Source organism: Lagenorhynchus albirostris, chromosome 11 (assembly GCF_949774975.1).
Source record: "Lagenorhynchus albirostris chromosome 11, mLagAlb1.1, whole genome shotgun sequence".
NCBI classification, from domain to species: Eukaryota; Metazoa; Chordata; class Mammalia; order Artiodactyla; family Delphinidae; genus Lagenorhynchus; species Lagenorhynchus albirostris.
Window position 1 is genome coordinate 42812801 of NC_083105.1, and position 12517 is coordinate 42825317.

A 12517-nucleotide genomic window follows, 5' to 3' on the forward strand; every position below is an offset into this window, starting at 1 on the left:
TTAGCCGGTAGGATTTAAGAAAGGGTTCACTTCCGGTAGCCCGGGAAGCAGTTTGAAGATGGCGTCCTCCAAGCAGGAGGGACAAGCTGCAGCGTCTAGGAAAAGTGAATTTCGTAGCCAGAAGCCGAAGCCGGAGAGCCGAGGTGAGGTTGTTTGAAAACCAAAGACTGGGGTTTGGGGGTTTTGAGTTGGGGTTTTTTCCTTTCGCTGGCTGGGAACGTGTAACGCCGCCTTGGAACGTGTAACGCCGCCTTGAAGTTAAGTACCTGTAATTGCTGAAGGTTGGGGTTGTTGGCCGGACTCGCAGGAACGACTGGCCTGTATGGCGCCGGCGCGTGTTCCTAACTAATTGCTTTTGCTGGAAACCCCCAAAGTAGGGGTCTTGCTGGATGCGTCTTCTGTAAAAGAATGAGGAGGGCGCTTCGGGACCTTAAACTCGCGGCGGTGTCTGGAAATCGTTGGCAGAGTGAGGGGTGGGATGAGGTGGGAGTAGGAGGTCGTTATGCATATGAGTGAACGAGTGAACGAGTGATAATGAAGGACTGAGACAGACATGGTGATAGAAGGAGATACCAGGCGTGTTTTTAGTGCTAGTTTGTCAGCCAGTGAAGAAATTTTGGAACGTTTATTATTGTTGTTTATCGGGTTGCTGAAGTATTGCCAACACAGTTCCTGTTCTTTCAACTGCGTTAATTGCTCTCTTGCTTTGCAATCTTGTTTTATCCATTAACTTCTGTATGATTGACAGAAAGGCCAGAGAAATAGCCCGGGGCCTGCTCAACCAGACTTATTGGAAGTGTTAAAAACCTTGAACTCTCATTGTATAGGCATAAGGGAGATATTAAACGTGATTCGTTGTTGTTTTAATTAAGCGTATGGCAGAGAGGACAGTATATATGCAGCTTAAAGAATAAAACCAAAAGGAGCACACTCAGACCATTAAGTAGAATAGAGCATTACCATACCCCCAGAGCCCCCTACATGCCCTAAAGTAACCATTCTGAATCGTGTTGATTATTCTGTTTCCTTTCTTCATAATCTTGACCACCTATGCACAAAATGTTTTAATTTCGTCAGTTTTTGAATTTTATATGAATGAGAAAGGATTGTAGATATTCTTCTGTGTCTTGCTTCTTAGGCTAAACTTTGTTGTTATTATTCAATCAGGGCAGTACTTGTAGCTGTGATTTATTCTTTTCTCTACTGTATGATATTCCCTTGTATGAATACAGGCTAATTTATGTTTTCATTTTCCTTTTCTATCACACACCCACCCCCACCCCTCGCCACTTTCCCCCATTGGTGTCCATACGCTTGTCCTCTACATCTGTGTCTCTATTTTTGCTTTGCAAATAAGATCATCTATACCATTTTTCTGGATTCCACGTATATGCGTTAATATACTATATTGTTTTTCTCTTTCTGACTTACTTCACTCTGTATAACAGTCTCTAGATCCATCCACATCTCAACAAATGACCCAATTTCATTCCTTTTTATGGCTGAGTAATATTCCATTGTATATATGTACCACATCTTTATCCATTCATCTGTCGATGGGCATTTCGGTTGCTTCCATGACCTGGCTATTGTAAATAGTGCTGCAATGAACATTGGGGTGCATGTGTCTCTTTTTTTTAACGTTCTATTTTTATACTAAATATATTATAATATACAATTATAAACCCACTTTAAATCCACAAAAGCAATATAATTTAAACAACAACGTTTTACAGTCTCTTTTTTCTTCTTCAAACAGAAAGTCACAAAAATTATAATCATCCTCATCAGTTCATTCGGTCCCATGTAATTAATTTTTTTTCATCTTGATCTTTTGTTAGCACTTTTATGAATCCATCAGTTTTCTATTAGAGTTCTGAAAATGCTTATTCCTTCAGTTCAGCAGTATAGTCAGTTACCAGAAACCTGTACTTCTCAGAGTCTTTTCCATGAATTCCTTGAAGATGAAACCCTTTTATAGGAACATTTTTGCAAAAGCATCAGAGTACACCCAGAACTGTCTGCAAATGACAAAAGACTTAAAAAATGACCATGGTTAAAGATTTGATGAAAGTTCATAATAATGCAATTGACAGGGAAATTTAGTTATTTCTGAGGTATACATTTTAAAATAATAACTAGAATTATGACCTATAAATTATACCAGAACATATAAGATTTTAGGAATTTCATGTAATGTCCGAAATATTTATATTAACACATTTCCATACAAATAACCCGAAGTAAGTTTAGTATTCGTTTTTTTTAAATTTTATTTTATTTATTTTTTTATACAGCAGGTTCTTATTAGTAATCAGTTTTATACACATCAGTGTATACATGTCAATCCCAATCGCCCAGTTCATCACACCACCATCCCCACCCCCTGCGGCTTTCCCCCCTTGGTGTCCATACGTTCTCTACATCTGTGTCTCAACTTCTGCCCTGCAAACCAGTTCATCTGTACCATTTTTGTAGGTTCCACATACATGCATTAATATAAGATATTTGTTTTTCTCTTTCTGACTTACTCTGTATGATAGTCTCTAGATCCATCCACGTCTCAACAACTGACCCAATTTTGTTCCTTTTTATGGCTGAGTAATACCCCATTGAATGTATGTACCACAACTTCTTTATCCATTTGTCTGTCGATGGGCATTTTGGTTGCTTCCATGACCTGGCTGTTGTAAATAGTGCTGCAGTGAACATTGGGGTGCATGCGTCTTTTTGAATTATGGTTTTCTCTGGGTATATATATGCCCAGTAGTGGAATTGCTGGATCATATGGTAATTCTATTTTTAGTTTTTTTTTTTTTTTTTTTTGCGGTATGCGGGCCTCTCACTGCTGTGGCCTCTCCCGCCGCGGAGCACAGGCTCCGGACGCGCAGGCCCAGCGGCCATGGCCCACGGGCCCAGCCGCTCCACGGCACGCAAGATCCCCCTGGACCGGGGCACGAACCCGCGTCCCCTGCATCGACAGGTGGACTCCCAACCACTGCGCCACCAGGGAAGCCCTATTTTTAGTTTTTTAAGGAACCTCCATACTGTTCTCCATAGTGACTCTATCAATTTACGTTCCCTCCAACAGTGCAAGAGGGTTCTCTTTTCTCCACATCCTCTCCAGCATTTGTTGTTTGTAGATTTTCCGATGATGCCCATTCTAACTGGTGTGAGGTGATACCTCATTGTAGTTTTGATTTGCATTTCTCTAATAATTAGTGATGTTGAGCAGCTTTTCATGTGCTTCTTGGCCATCTGTATGTCTTCTTTGGAGAAAGGTCTATTTAGGTATTCTGCCCATTTTTGAATTGGGTTGTTTCTTTCTTTAATATTGAGCTGCATGAGCTCTTTATATATTTTGGAGATTAATCCTTTGTCCGTTGATTCATTTGTAAATATTTTCTCCCATTCTGGGGGTTGGTTTTCATCTTGTTTATGGTTTCCTTTGCTGTGCAAAAGCTTTGAAGTTAGGTCCCATTTATTTTTGTTTTTATTTCCATTACTCTAGGAGGTGGATCAAAAAAGATCTTGCTGTGATTTATGTCAAGGAGTGTTCTTTCTTTGTTTTCCTCTAAGAGTTTTGTAGTGTCCGGTCTTACATTTAGGTCTCTAATCCATTTTGAGTTTACTTTTGTGTATGGTGTTAGGGAGTGTTCCAATTTCATTCTTTTACATGTAGCTGTCCAGTTTTCCCAGCACCATTTATTAAAGAGACTGTCTTTTTTCCATTGTATATCCTTGCCTCCTTTGTCATAGATTAGTTGACCATAGGTGTGTGGGTTTAATTCTGAGCTTTCTATCTTGTTCCATTGATCTATGTTTCTGTTTTTGTGCCAGTACCATATTGTCTTGATTACTGTAGCTTTGTAGTATAGTCTGAAGTCAGGGAGTCTGATTCCTCCAGCTCTGTTTTTTTCCCTCAAGACTGCTTTGGCTATTCGGGGTCTTTTGTGTCTCCATACAAATTTTAAGATTTTTTGTTCTAGTTCCATAAAAAATGCCATTGGTAATTTGACAGGGATTGCATTGAATCTGTAGATTGCTTTGGGTAGTATAGTCATTTTCACAATATTGATTCTTCCAATCCAAGAACATGGTATATCTCTTCATCTGTTGGTATCATCTTTAATTTCTTTCATCAGTGTCTTATAGTTTTCTGCATACAGGTCTTTTGTCTCCCTAGGTACGTTTATTCCTAGGTATTTTATTCATTTTGTTGCAATGATAAATGGGAGGGTTTCTTTCTCTTTCAGATTTTCCATCATTAGTGTATAAGAATGCAAGAGATTTCTGTGCATTAATTTTCTGTTTGAATAAAAAAAAAATCCCACAAGGACTCAGAGGCAAAAAATATACAAATCAATTTTCACTGCAAAGTAAAGGACCTGTTACAGTGGAGGATTACTGGACTGAAGGTCAATATTATGACATAGTATGAGTGTGTTTCATGTTTGGTAATTGCAATCATTGTTGCTTTTGTTGTGGTCATCCATTTACAATGCTTGGTGTCAGTTTATTTTTCTCTTGTAAAAATAAAATACAGTGTGTGTGTGTGGAAAAAAAGAATATGTACAGGTGGCAAATAAACACATGAATAGATGTTTGACATCATTAGCTATTAGGGAAATGCACATGTAAGCTTCAAAGAGATATCACTGCATACCTATTGAAATGACTAAAATTTTAAAAAAATGACAACAGCAAATGCTGGAGAATATGTGGAGAAACTGGATCATTCATACATTGCTAATAGGACCTTAAAAATGATACAACCACTCTGGGAAAGCGTTTGGCAAATTCCTATAAAACTAAATGTGCAATTACCATGTGACCCAGCAATTGCATTCTTGGACATTTATCCCAGACAGATGAAACTTATATTCACACAGCAACCTGTATGTGAATGTTCACAGAAGCTTTACTTGTAATAGCCTAGAACTAGAAACAACCCAAATGTCCTTCAGTGGGTAAATTGTTAAACAAACTGGTTCATCCATACCATGGAATATTACTCAGCAATAAAAAGGAACAAGCCATTGGTACTTGCAACAACTTGGATGTATCTTCAGATGTACTTGCAACAACTTGGATGTATCTTCAGAACAAGCCATTGGTACTTGCAACAACTTGGATGTATTTTCTGAAGATACATCCAAGTTGTTTCAAGTACCAATGGCTTGTACTTGCAGTGAAAAAGCAGTGAAACTGCTTTTTGTCATAACTGTGGTGGTGATTACATGCATGAAATTAGTGATATCTGAATAATATCAAAGGATTGTGTCAATGTCAATATCCTGTACTGTAGTTATGTGAGATTTTACCATTGGGGAGAACAGGGTGAACAATACAGGACTCCTCTGTATTTCTTAACTTCATGTGAATCTACAATGATCTTAAATGAAAATTTAATTTAAAAAGTAAATGGGGTCAAAATAAAAAATAAAACAAGAAAAAAAAATTTTGTATCCTGCAAATTTACCAAATTCATTGATTAGCTCTAGTAGTTTTCTGGTGGCATTTTTAGGATTCTCTATGTATAGTATCATGTCATCTGCAAACAGTGACAGTTTTACTTCTTCTTTTGCAATTTGTATTCCTTTTATTTCTTTTTCTTCTCTGATTGCTGTGGCTAGGACTTCCAAAACTATGTTGAATAATAGTGGTGAGAGTGGACATCCTTGTCTTGTTCCTGATCTTAGAGGAAATGCTTTCAGTTTTTCACCATTGAGAAGGATGTTTGCTGTGGGTTTGACGTATATGGCCTTTATTATGTTGAGGTAGGTTTCCTCTATGCCCACTTTCTGGAGAGTTTTTATCATAAATGGGTTTTGAATTTTGTCAAAAGCTTTTTCTGCATCTATTGAGATGATCATATGGTTTTTAATTTTTCAGTTTGTTCATATGGTGTATCACATTGATTGAGTTGCATATATTGAAGAATCCTTGCATCCCTGGGATAAATCCCACTTGATCATGGTGTATGATCCTTTTAATGTGTTGTTGGATTCTGTTTGCTAGCATTTTGTTGAGGATTTTTGCTTCTATGTTCATCAGTGATATTGGCCTGTAGCTTTCTTTTTTTGTAACATCTTTGTCTGGTTTTGGTATCAGGGTGATGGTGGCCTCATAGAATGAGTTTGGGAGTGTTCCTTCCTCTGCAGTTTTTTGGAAGAGTTTGAGAAGGATAAGTGTTAGCTCTTCTCTAAATGTGTGATAGAATTCACCTGTGATGAAGCCATTTGGTCCTGGACTTTTGTTTGTTGGAAGATTTTTAATCACAGTTTCCATTTCATTACTTGTGATTGGTCTGTTTATATTTTCTATTTCTTCGTGGTTCAGTCTTGGAAGGTTATACCTTTCTAAGAATTTGTCCATTTCTTCCAGGTTGTCCATTTTATTGGCATAGAGTTGCTTGTAGTAGTCTCTTAGGATGCCTTGCATTTCTGCGGTGTCTGTTGTAACTTCTCCTTTTTCCTTTCTAATTTTATTGATTTGAGTCCTCTCCCTCTTTTTCTTGATGAGTCTGGCTAATGGTTTATCAATTTTGTTTATCTTCTCAAAGAACCAGTTTTTAGTTTTATTGATCTTTGCTATTGTTTTCTTTGTTTCTATTTCATTTATTTCTGCTCTGATCTTTATGATTTCTTTCCTTTTGCTAACTTTGGGTTTTGTTTGTTCTTCTTTCTCTAGTTCCTTTAGGTGTAACGTTAGATTGAGATTTTTCTTGTTTCTTGAGGTAAGCTTGTATAGCTATAAACTTCCCTCTTAGAACTGCTTTTGCTACATCCCGTAGGTTTTGGATCGTCGTGTTTTCATTGTCATTTTTCTGTAGATATTTTTTGATTTCCTCTTTGATTTCTTCAGTGATCTCTTGGTTATTTAGTAATGTATTGTTTAGCCTCCATGTGTTTGTGTTTTTTACGTCCTTTTCCCTGTAATTCATTTCTAATCTCATAGCGTTGTGGTCAGAAAAGATGCTTGATACGATTTCAGCTTCTTAAATTTACTGAGGCTTGATTTGTGACCCAAGATGTGATCTATCCTGGAGAATGTTCCGTGCTCACTTGAGAAGAAAGTGTAATCTGCTGTTTTTAGATGGAATGTCCTATAAATATCAATTAAATTTATCTGGTCTATTGTGTTATTTAAAGCTTCTGTTTCCTTATTTATTTTCTTTTGGATGATCTGTTTATTGGTGTAAGTGAGGTGTTAAAGTCCCCCACTAGTATTGTGTTACTGTCGATTTCCTCTTTTAGAGTTGTTAGCAGTTTCCTTATGTATTGAGGTGCTCCTATGTTGGGTGTATATATATTTATAATTGTTATATCTTCTTCTTGGATTGATCCTCCAATCGTTATGTAGTGTCCTTCCTTGCCTCTTGTAACGTTCTTTATTTTAAAGTCTATTTTATCTGATATGAGTATTGCTAATCCAGCTTTGTTTTGATTTCTATTTGCATGGAATATCTTTTTCCATCCCCTCACTTTAAGTCTGTATGTGTCCCTAGGTCTGAAGTGGGTCTCTTGTAGACAGCATATATATGGGTCTTGTTTTTGTATCCATTTAGCAAGCCTTTGTCTTTTGGTTGGAGCATTTAATCCATTCATGTTTGAGGTAATTATCAATATGTATGTTCTTATGACCATTTTTTAAATTGTTTTGGGTTCATTTTTGTAGGTCCTTTTCTTCTCTTGTGTTTCCCACTTGGAGAAGTTCCTTTAGCATTTGTTGTAGAGCTGGTTTGGTGGTGCTGAATTCTCTTAGCTTTTCCTTTTCTGTAAAGCTTTTGATTTCTCTGTTGAATCTGAATGAGATCCTTGCCGGGTAGAGTAATCTTGGTTGTAGGTTCTTCCCTTTCATCACTTTAAGTATATCATGCCACTCCCTTCTGGCTTGTAGAGTTTCTGCTGAGAAATCAGCTGTTAACCTTATGGGAGTTCCCTTGTATGTTATTTGTCATTTTTCCCTTGCTGCTTTCAATAGTTTGTCTTTAATTTTTGCCAATTGGATTACTATGTGTCTTGCCATGTTTCTCCTTGGGTTTATCCTGTATGGGACTCGCTGCACTTCCTGGACTTGGGTGGCTATTTCCTTTCCCATGTTAGGGAATTTTTTGACCATAATCTCTTCAGATATTTTCTTGGTCCTTTCTCTCTCTCTTCTCCTTCTGGGACCCTTGTAATGCGAATGTTGTTGCGTTTAATGTTGTCCCAGAGGTCTCTTAGGCTGTCTTCATTTCTTTTCATTCTTTTTTCTGTATTCTGTTCCGCAGCAGTGAATTCCACCATTCTGTTTTCCAGGTCACTTGTCCGTTCTTCTGCCTCAGTTATTCTGCTATTGATTCCTTCTAGTGTAGTTTTCATTTCAGTTATTGTTTTGTTCATCTCTGTTTGTTTGTTCTTCAATTCTTCTAGGTCTTTGTTAAACATTTCTTGCATCTTGATCTTTGCCTCCATTATTTTTCTGAGGTCCTGGATCATCTTCACTATCATTATCCTGAATTCTTTTTCTGGAAGGTTGCCCATCTCCACTTCATTTAGTTGTTTTTCTGGGGTTTTATCTTGTTCCTTCATGTGGTACATAGCTCTCTGCTTTTTCATCTTGTCTGTCTTTCTGTGAATGTGGTTTTTGTTCCACAGGCTGCAGGATTGTAGTTCTTCTTGCTTCTGCTGTCTGCCCTCTGGTGGATGAGGCAATCTCTGTATTTTCATTTTAATGTTGCTGGACATTTTATTGTTCCCATTGTTATTATAAACAATATGGTATAAATATCTGTGTACATACCTCCTTGTTGACATGTTAGAGAGTTTCTCTGGTTATGTACCTTACATGGGATTGGAATCCTTGAATTGTAGGGTAGGGCATGTGCAAATAATGCTAAATCTTCCCAAAGGAGTTGTGCTGCTTTACACTCCCGATGTCAGTAGATGAGCACTAACACTTGCTGTTACCTGAATTTTTCATTTCTGTCATTTTGTTAAGTGTGAAATCATATCTGATTGTGTTTTTAAATCAGACTTTCCTGATTACTAATGAGGTTACACATCTTTACATGTTTTGGGGCTATTTGTACTTCCTCCATTGTGCAACTCCTGTTGATTTCCTTAGCCAGTGGGTTTTTTTTTTCTTTGTTTTTTTTAAATTCATAATCATTTAAGTGTTTAAATTGGGTAAGATCTTGGTCAGATATGCATTTTAAGTAATCACTATTGTAGAATTTGAGGGTTTTGGGGGGGATATTGAGAAGTGAACGATAAATAAAGACTAGCTAATTCTCTGTGATTTGAGCCAGAAGTAACAAAGTGGATGCGAGTATAAGAAACAGAAAGCAAGTTTACCTAAGAAACAGAAAGCAAGTTTACCTGACTGGAGTGGATAACATGAACTATAAGACCTGCTTCTTAAACTTTAGTATGCATAGGAATCTCGTCATGAGACTGTTAAGAAAGATTCCTGGGCTTCATCCCAGAGATTCACATTTAGTAGGTCTGGATGGAGCCCAAGAACTGCATTTCTAACAAACTCTCAGTTTATGCTGGTGCTTCAGGCCTATGGATCATATCTTTGAGTAGTACTGAATTAAAGTACAGCTGTTGGATTTAAGAGGTTCTAAAAATCCAGGACCAGGAGTTTTGATAAATGATATGGGAAATAATTTATAGCCCTTAGGAGGCATTTTGTTCTAGTGAGAGGAGACCTAGACTGAGCTTCATATTCCCTTACAAGTCACTTAAAGTTTTTGAACTGAATATCTTTTATAAAATGGGAATAATAATACCAGTTCTTCCTACCTTTTGTAGTCGTGAGAGAATACAGAAATAACGCACGTGAAAGGTCTTTGGAAAACCTAAAACCCTGTACTAGTGAATATTAACTGAAAGGGTACACTGGGATCAAGCTTTTGAAAGTTTTATGTACACACACATGCACGTATATATATACACATAGGCTGCACTTCATTGAGTCTGAAAGGTTACTTATATTTAAAATAGTAATGTAAACAAAATGGTGTTTGGATCTTCAACTCTAAGATAGTGTGGTGCAGTAGAAGTTTGTAAGTGTTGAATATGTACCAGGTGTATGCCAATAAGTGTGGATCGAAGAAGAGTCCCTGCCCTTAAGGAACTTTGTCTTCTGAGGCGACTGAAATACATACAATTTTAATACAGTATTTTGGTGATAATGACAGAGGCACGTTCTTGGACTGTTGAATAATATAAAAAGCAGGGGAAAAGGAAATGCGAGGAGAGTATTGGGAAGCTTGTGAATGTATGCATACAAGTGTTCAAAAAGTGTCCAAAAGAAGTTAAATCTGATGTATAGATTTTTCCCCCTTTGTAGATGAATCAGAACTCCTCACTGTTCCTGATGGTTGGAAGGAGCCAGCTTTTTCCAAAGAGGACAATCCCAGAGGACTCTTGGAGGAGAGCAGTTTTGCAACTTTGTTTCCAAAATATAGAGAGGCTTACTTGAAAGAGTGCTGGCCATTGGTACAGAAAGCCTTGAGTGAACATGTATGCATATCTTATGTATTTCTTTGAGATTTTGTTTTTGCTTATATCTTTTAAGTAACTGAATGTGTGCTGATGGATTTTTTTTTTAAAGGTGCTACCATAGCTGGTTAATTTGATTCCTTTGATATTTTAAACAGACTAGATAATTATCCTTACAGTTCATTTGTTTTTAGTTTTGTGAATAATAGATTACTTGGAAAAATTCACATGCCTTTAAATATTTAGGGGATTCACAGATGGTCTGAAACTCACTTGTGAACTCCAAATTTCAGAATGTCTGCTACTATAATGGTTGCCACGAACCTGTACAGTTTGAGCTGAGGCATACTCCTGGCATTGTTTAACTTCCCTCTGCCGTGCCCCTAGAGCAGTGTATTTGATTTTATTTTTCAAACTAGATTGAGACCCCTTAGTGAATCAAGAAGTCAATTTAGTGGATATAATGAGCCTTTAGAAAAAAGTACATCAATGTATCACATGTGGTAAGGATAAGTATCATTTAATGAAGCTTTTGGTTCACCTGTGTGTGTATGTACACTAGATTGATAGAAAATGTATTTGTCAGCTGTGGCACTGCTCTAGAGTCATTTGTGTGCATTAGGTATGAGGGTGGTTTAGCAAACTGCAGGCGTGTTTTACAGCTGTCTACATCGGAGATTAGACTCAATTTTGGGGGTTTTTTCGTAAACTTATAGACACCTAACCTTAGGTTTAATTGTTCGTCATTCACTATATTGAAATATTCTTCAGATTATGCTCACAAGTTAGAAAACAGCATTTTTATTTGCTTTGTTGAAATCTGATTCTTCCATTTGAAAGTTAATGCATAGTTTTAATCACTGTAGTAATCATAATCACTGCTTTTATTTTTAAACCTATGATAATTTGTTTTTACTTTGTATTTAGCTAATACAAACCAGCTAGAAAAAAGTTTGAAAGGGAAAGTCCATTCTCACTCTAGGGAGCAGATTAGAGATTAGAGCTGGATCCAGCCAAGGTAGGGAAATTATATAGCTTTACATTTTTACCTTAATTTAAAAATGTAGCCTCATTTTGACTGATATATATTTTTTAAACTAGAGATAATCTTTATTCCAATAAGTATAAATTATTCTAAAGCCAATTATAAATGTTTTCAATTGCCTGAGTTTTTTATATTCTTTGAAGTCTAACAGTAATCAATTATTTACATTAACTTTCTAGCTTCTTCAAGGAGAGAGTTAATGAATTTTGAGATAGCTTAATAGCAGACAAATTATTAATTTGGTTAGGATCGGCTCTGTAATTATCTAAAATTGAATTCATTTTCAGACAACTGCTTGCTTGCTCTTTTTGTATTGTAGCATGTTAATGCAACCCTGGACCTGATCGAGGGCAGCATGACTGTCTGTACAACAAAGAAGACATTTGATCCATATATCATCATTAGGGCCAGAGACCTAATAAAACTGTTAGCAAGGAGTGTTTCATTTGAACAGGTAAATTAAGAATTACAGAGACTTTGCTTTATTTGCCTCAACATTAGAGACAACATATAACACTGCGTCTCCTCCTGCACCATAAAGTTTTCATTTTTGTGCTTAACTGTGCTTAAATTTCTTGGCTTGCAGAAAATATGTACTTGTCAAGAATATTGATGGAGTTTTCTTTTTATTTTCCCAAAAGGCAGTACGAATTCTTCAGGATGATGTTGCATGTGACATCATTAAAATAGGTTCTTTAGTAAGAAATAAAGAAAGATTTGTAAAAAGAAGACAACGGCTTATTGGTCCCAAAGGATCTACGTTGAAGGTACTTTTTATTAGTGAAAAAGTATGTCTTCCTCTTTTGTTAGTTTTTAAGTGTACTGAATTTCAACTTATTGCTCTTTTGATGTAGGCGTTGGAACTCTTAACAAACTGTTACATTATGGTACAGGGAAACACGGTTTCAGCCATTGGACCTTTTAGTGGCTTAAAAGAGGTGAGAACTATTTATTCTCTTCAGTTAATTTTCCACAG

General features: G+C 36.6%; 1 protein-coding gene across 4 annotated transcripts in view; it reads left to right on the plus strand.

The window, feature by feature from the left end:
- KRR1 (KRR1 small subunit processome component homolog) overlaps nt 1-12517 on the plus strand; it is a 19784-nt gene continuing 7267 nt past the window's right edge. For 2 of the 4 annotated variants that reach the window (XM_060165265.1, XM_060165267.1), the window contains exons 1-5: nt 1-143; nt 10345-10517; nt 11861-11995; nt 12183-12308; nt 12396-12479. In XM_060165265.1, coding sequence (XP_060021248.1) covers nt 59-143; nt 10345-10517; nt 11861-11995; nt 12183-12308; nt 12396-12479 — 603 coding nt within the window. In that variant the 5' untranslated portion in view covers nt 1-58. The remainder of the gene's footprint in view (nt 144-10344; nt 10518-11860; nt 11996-12182; nt 12309-12395; nt 12480-12517) is intronic. The other 2 variants (XM_060165266.1, XM_060165269.1) reach the window with 2 other exon arrangements.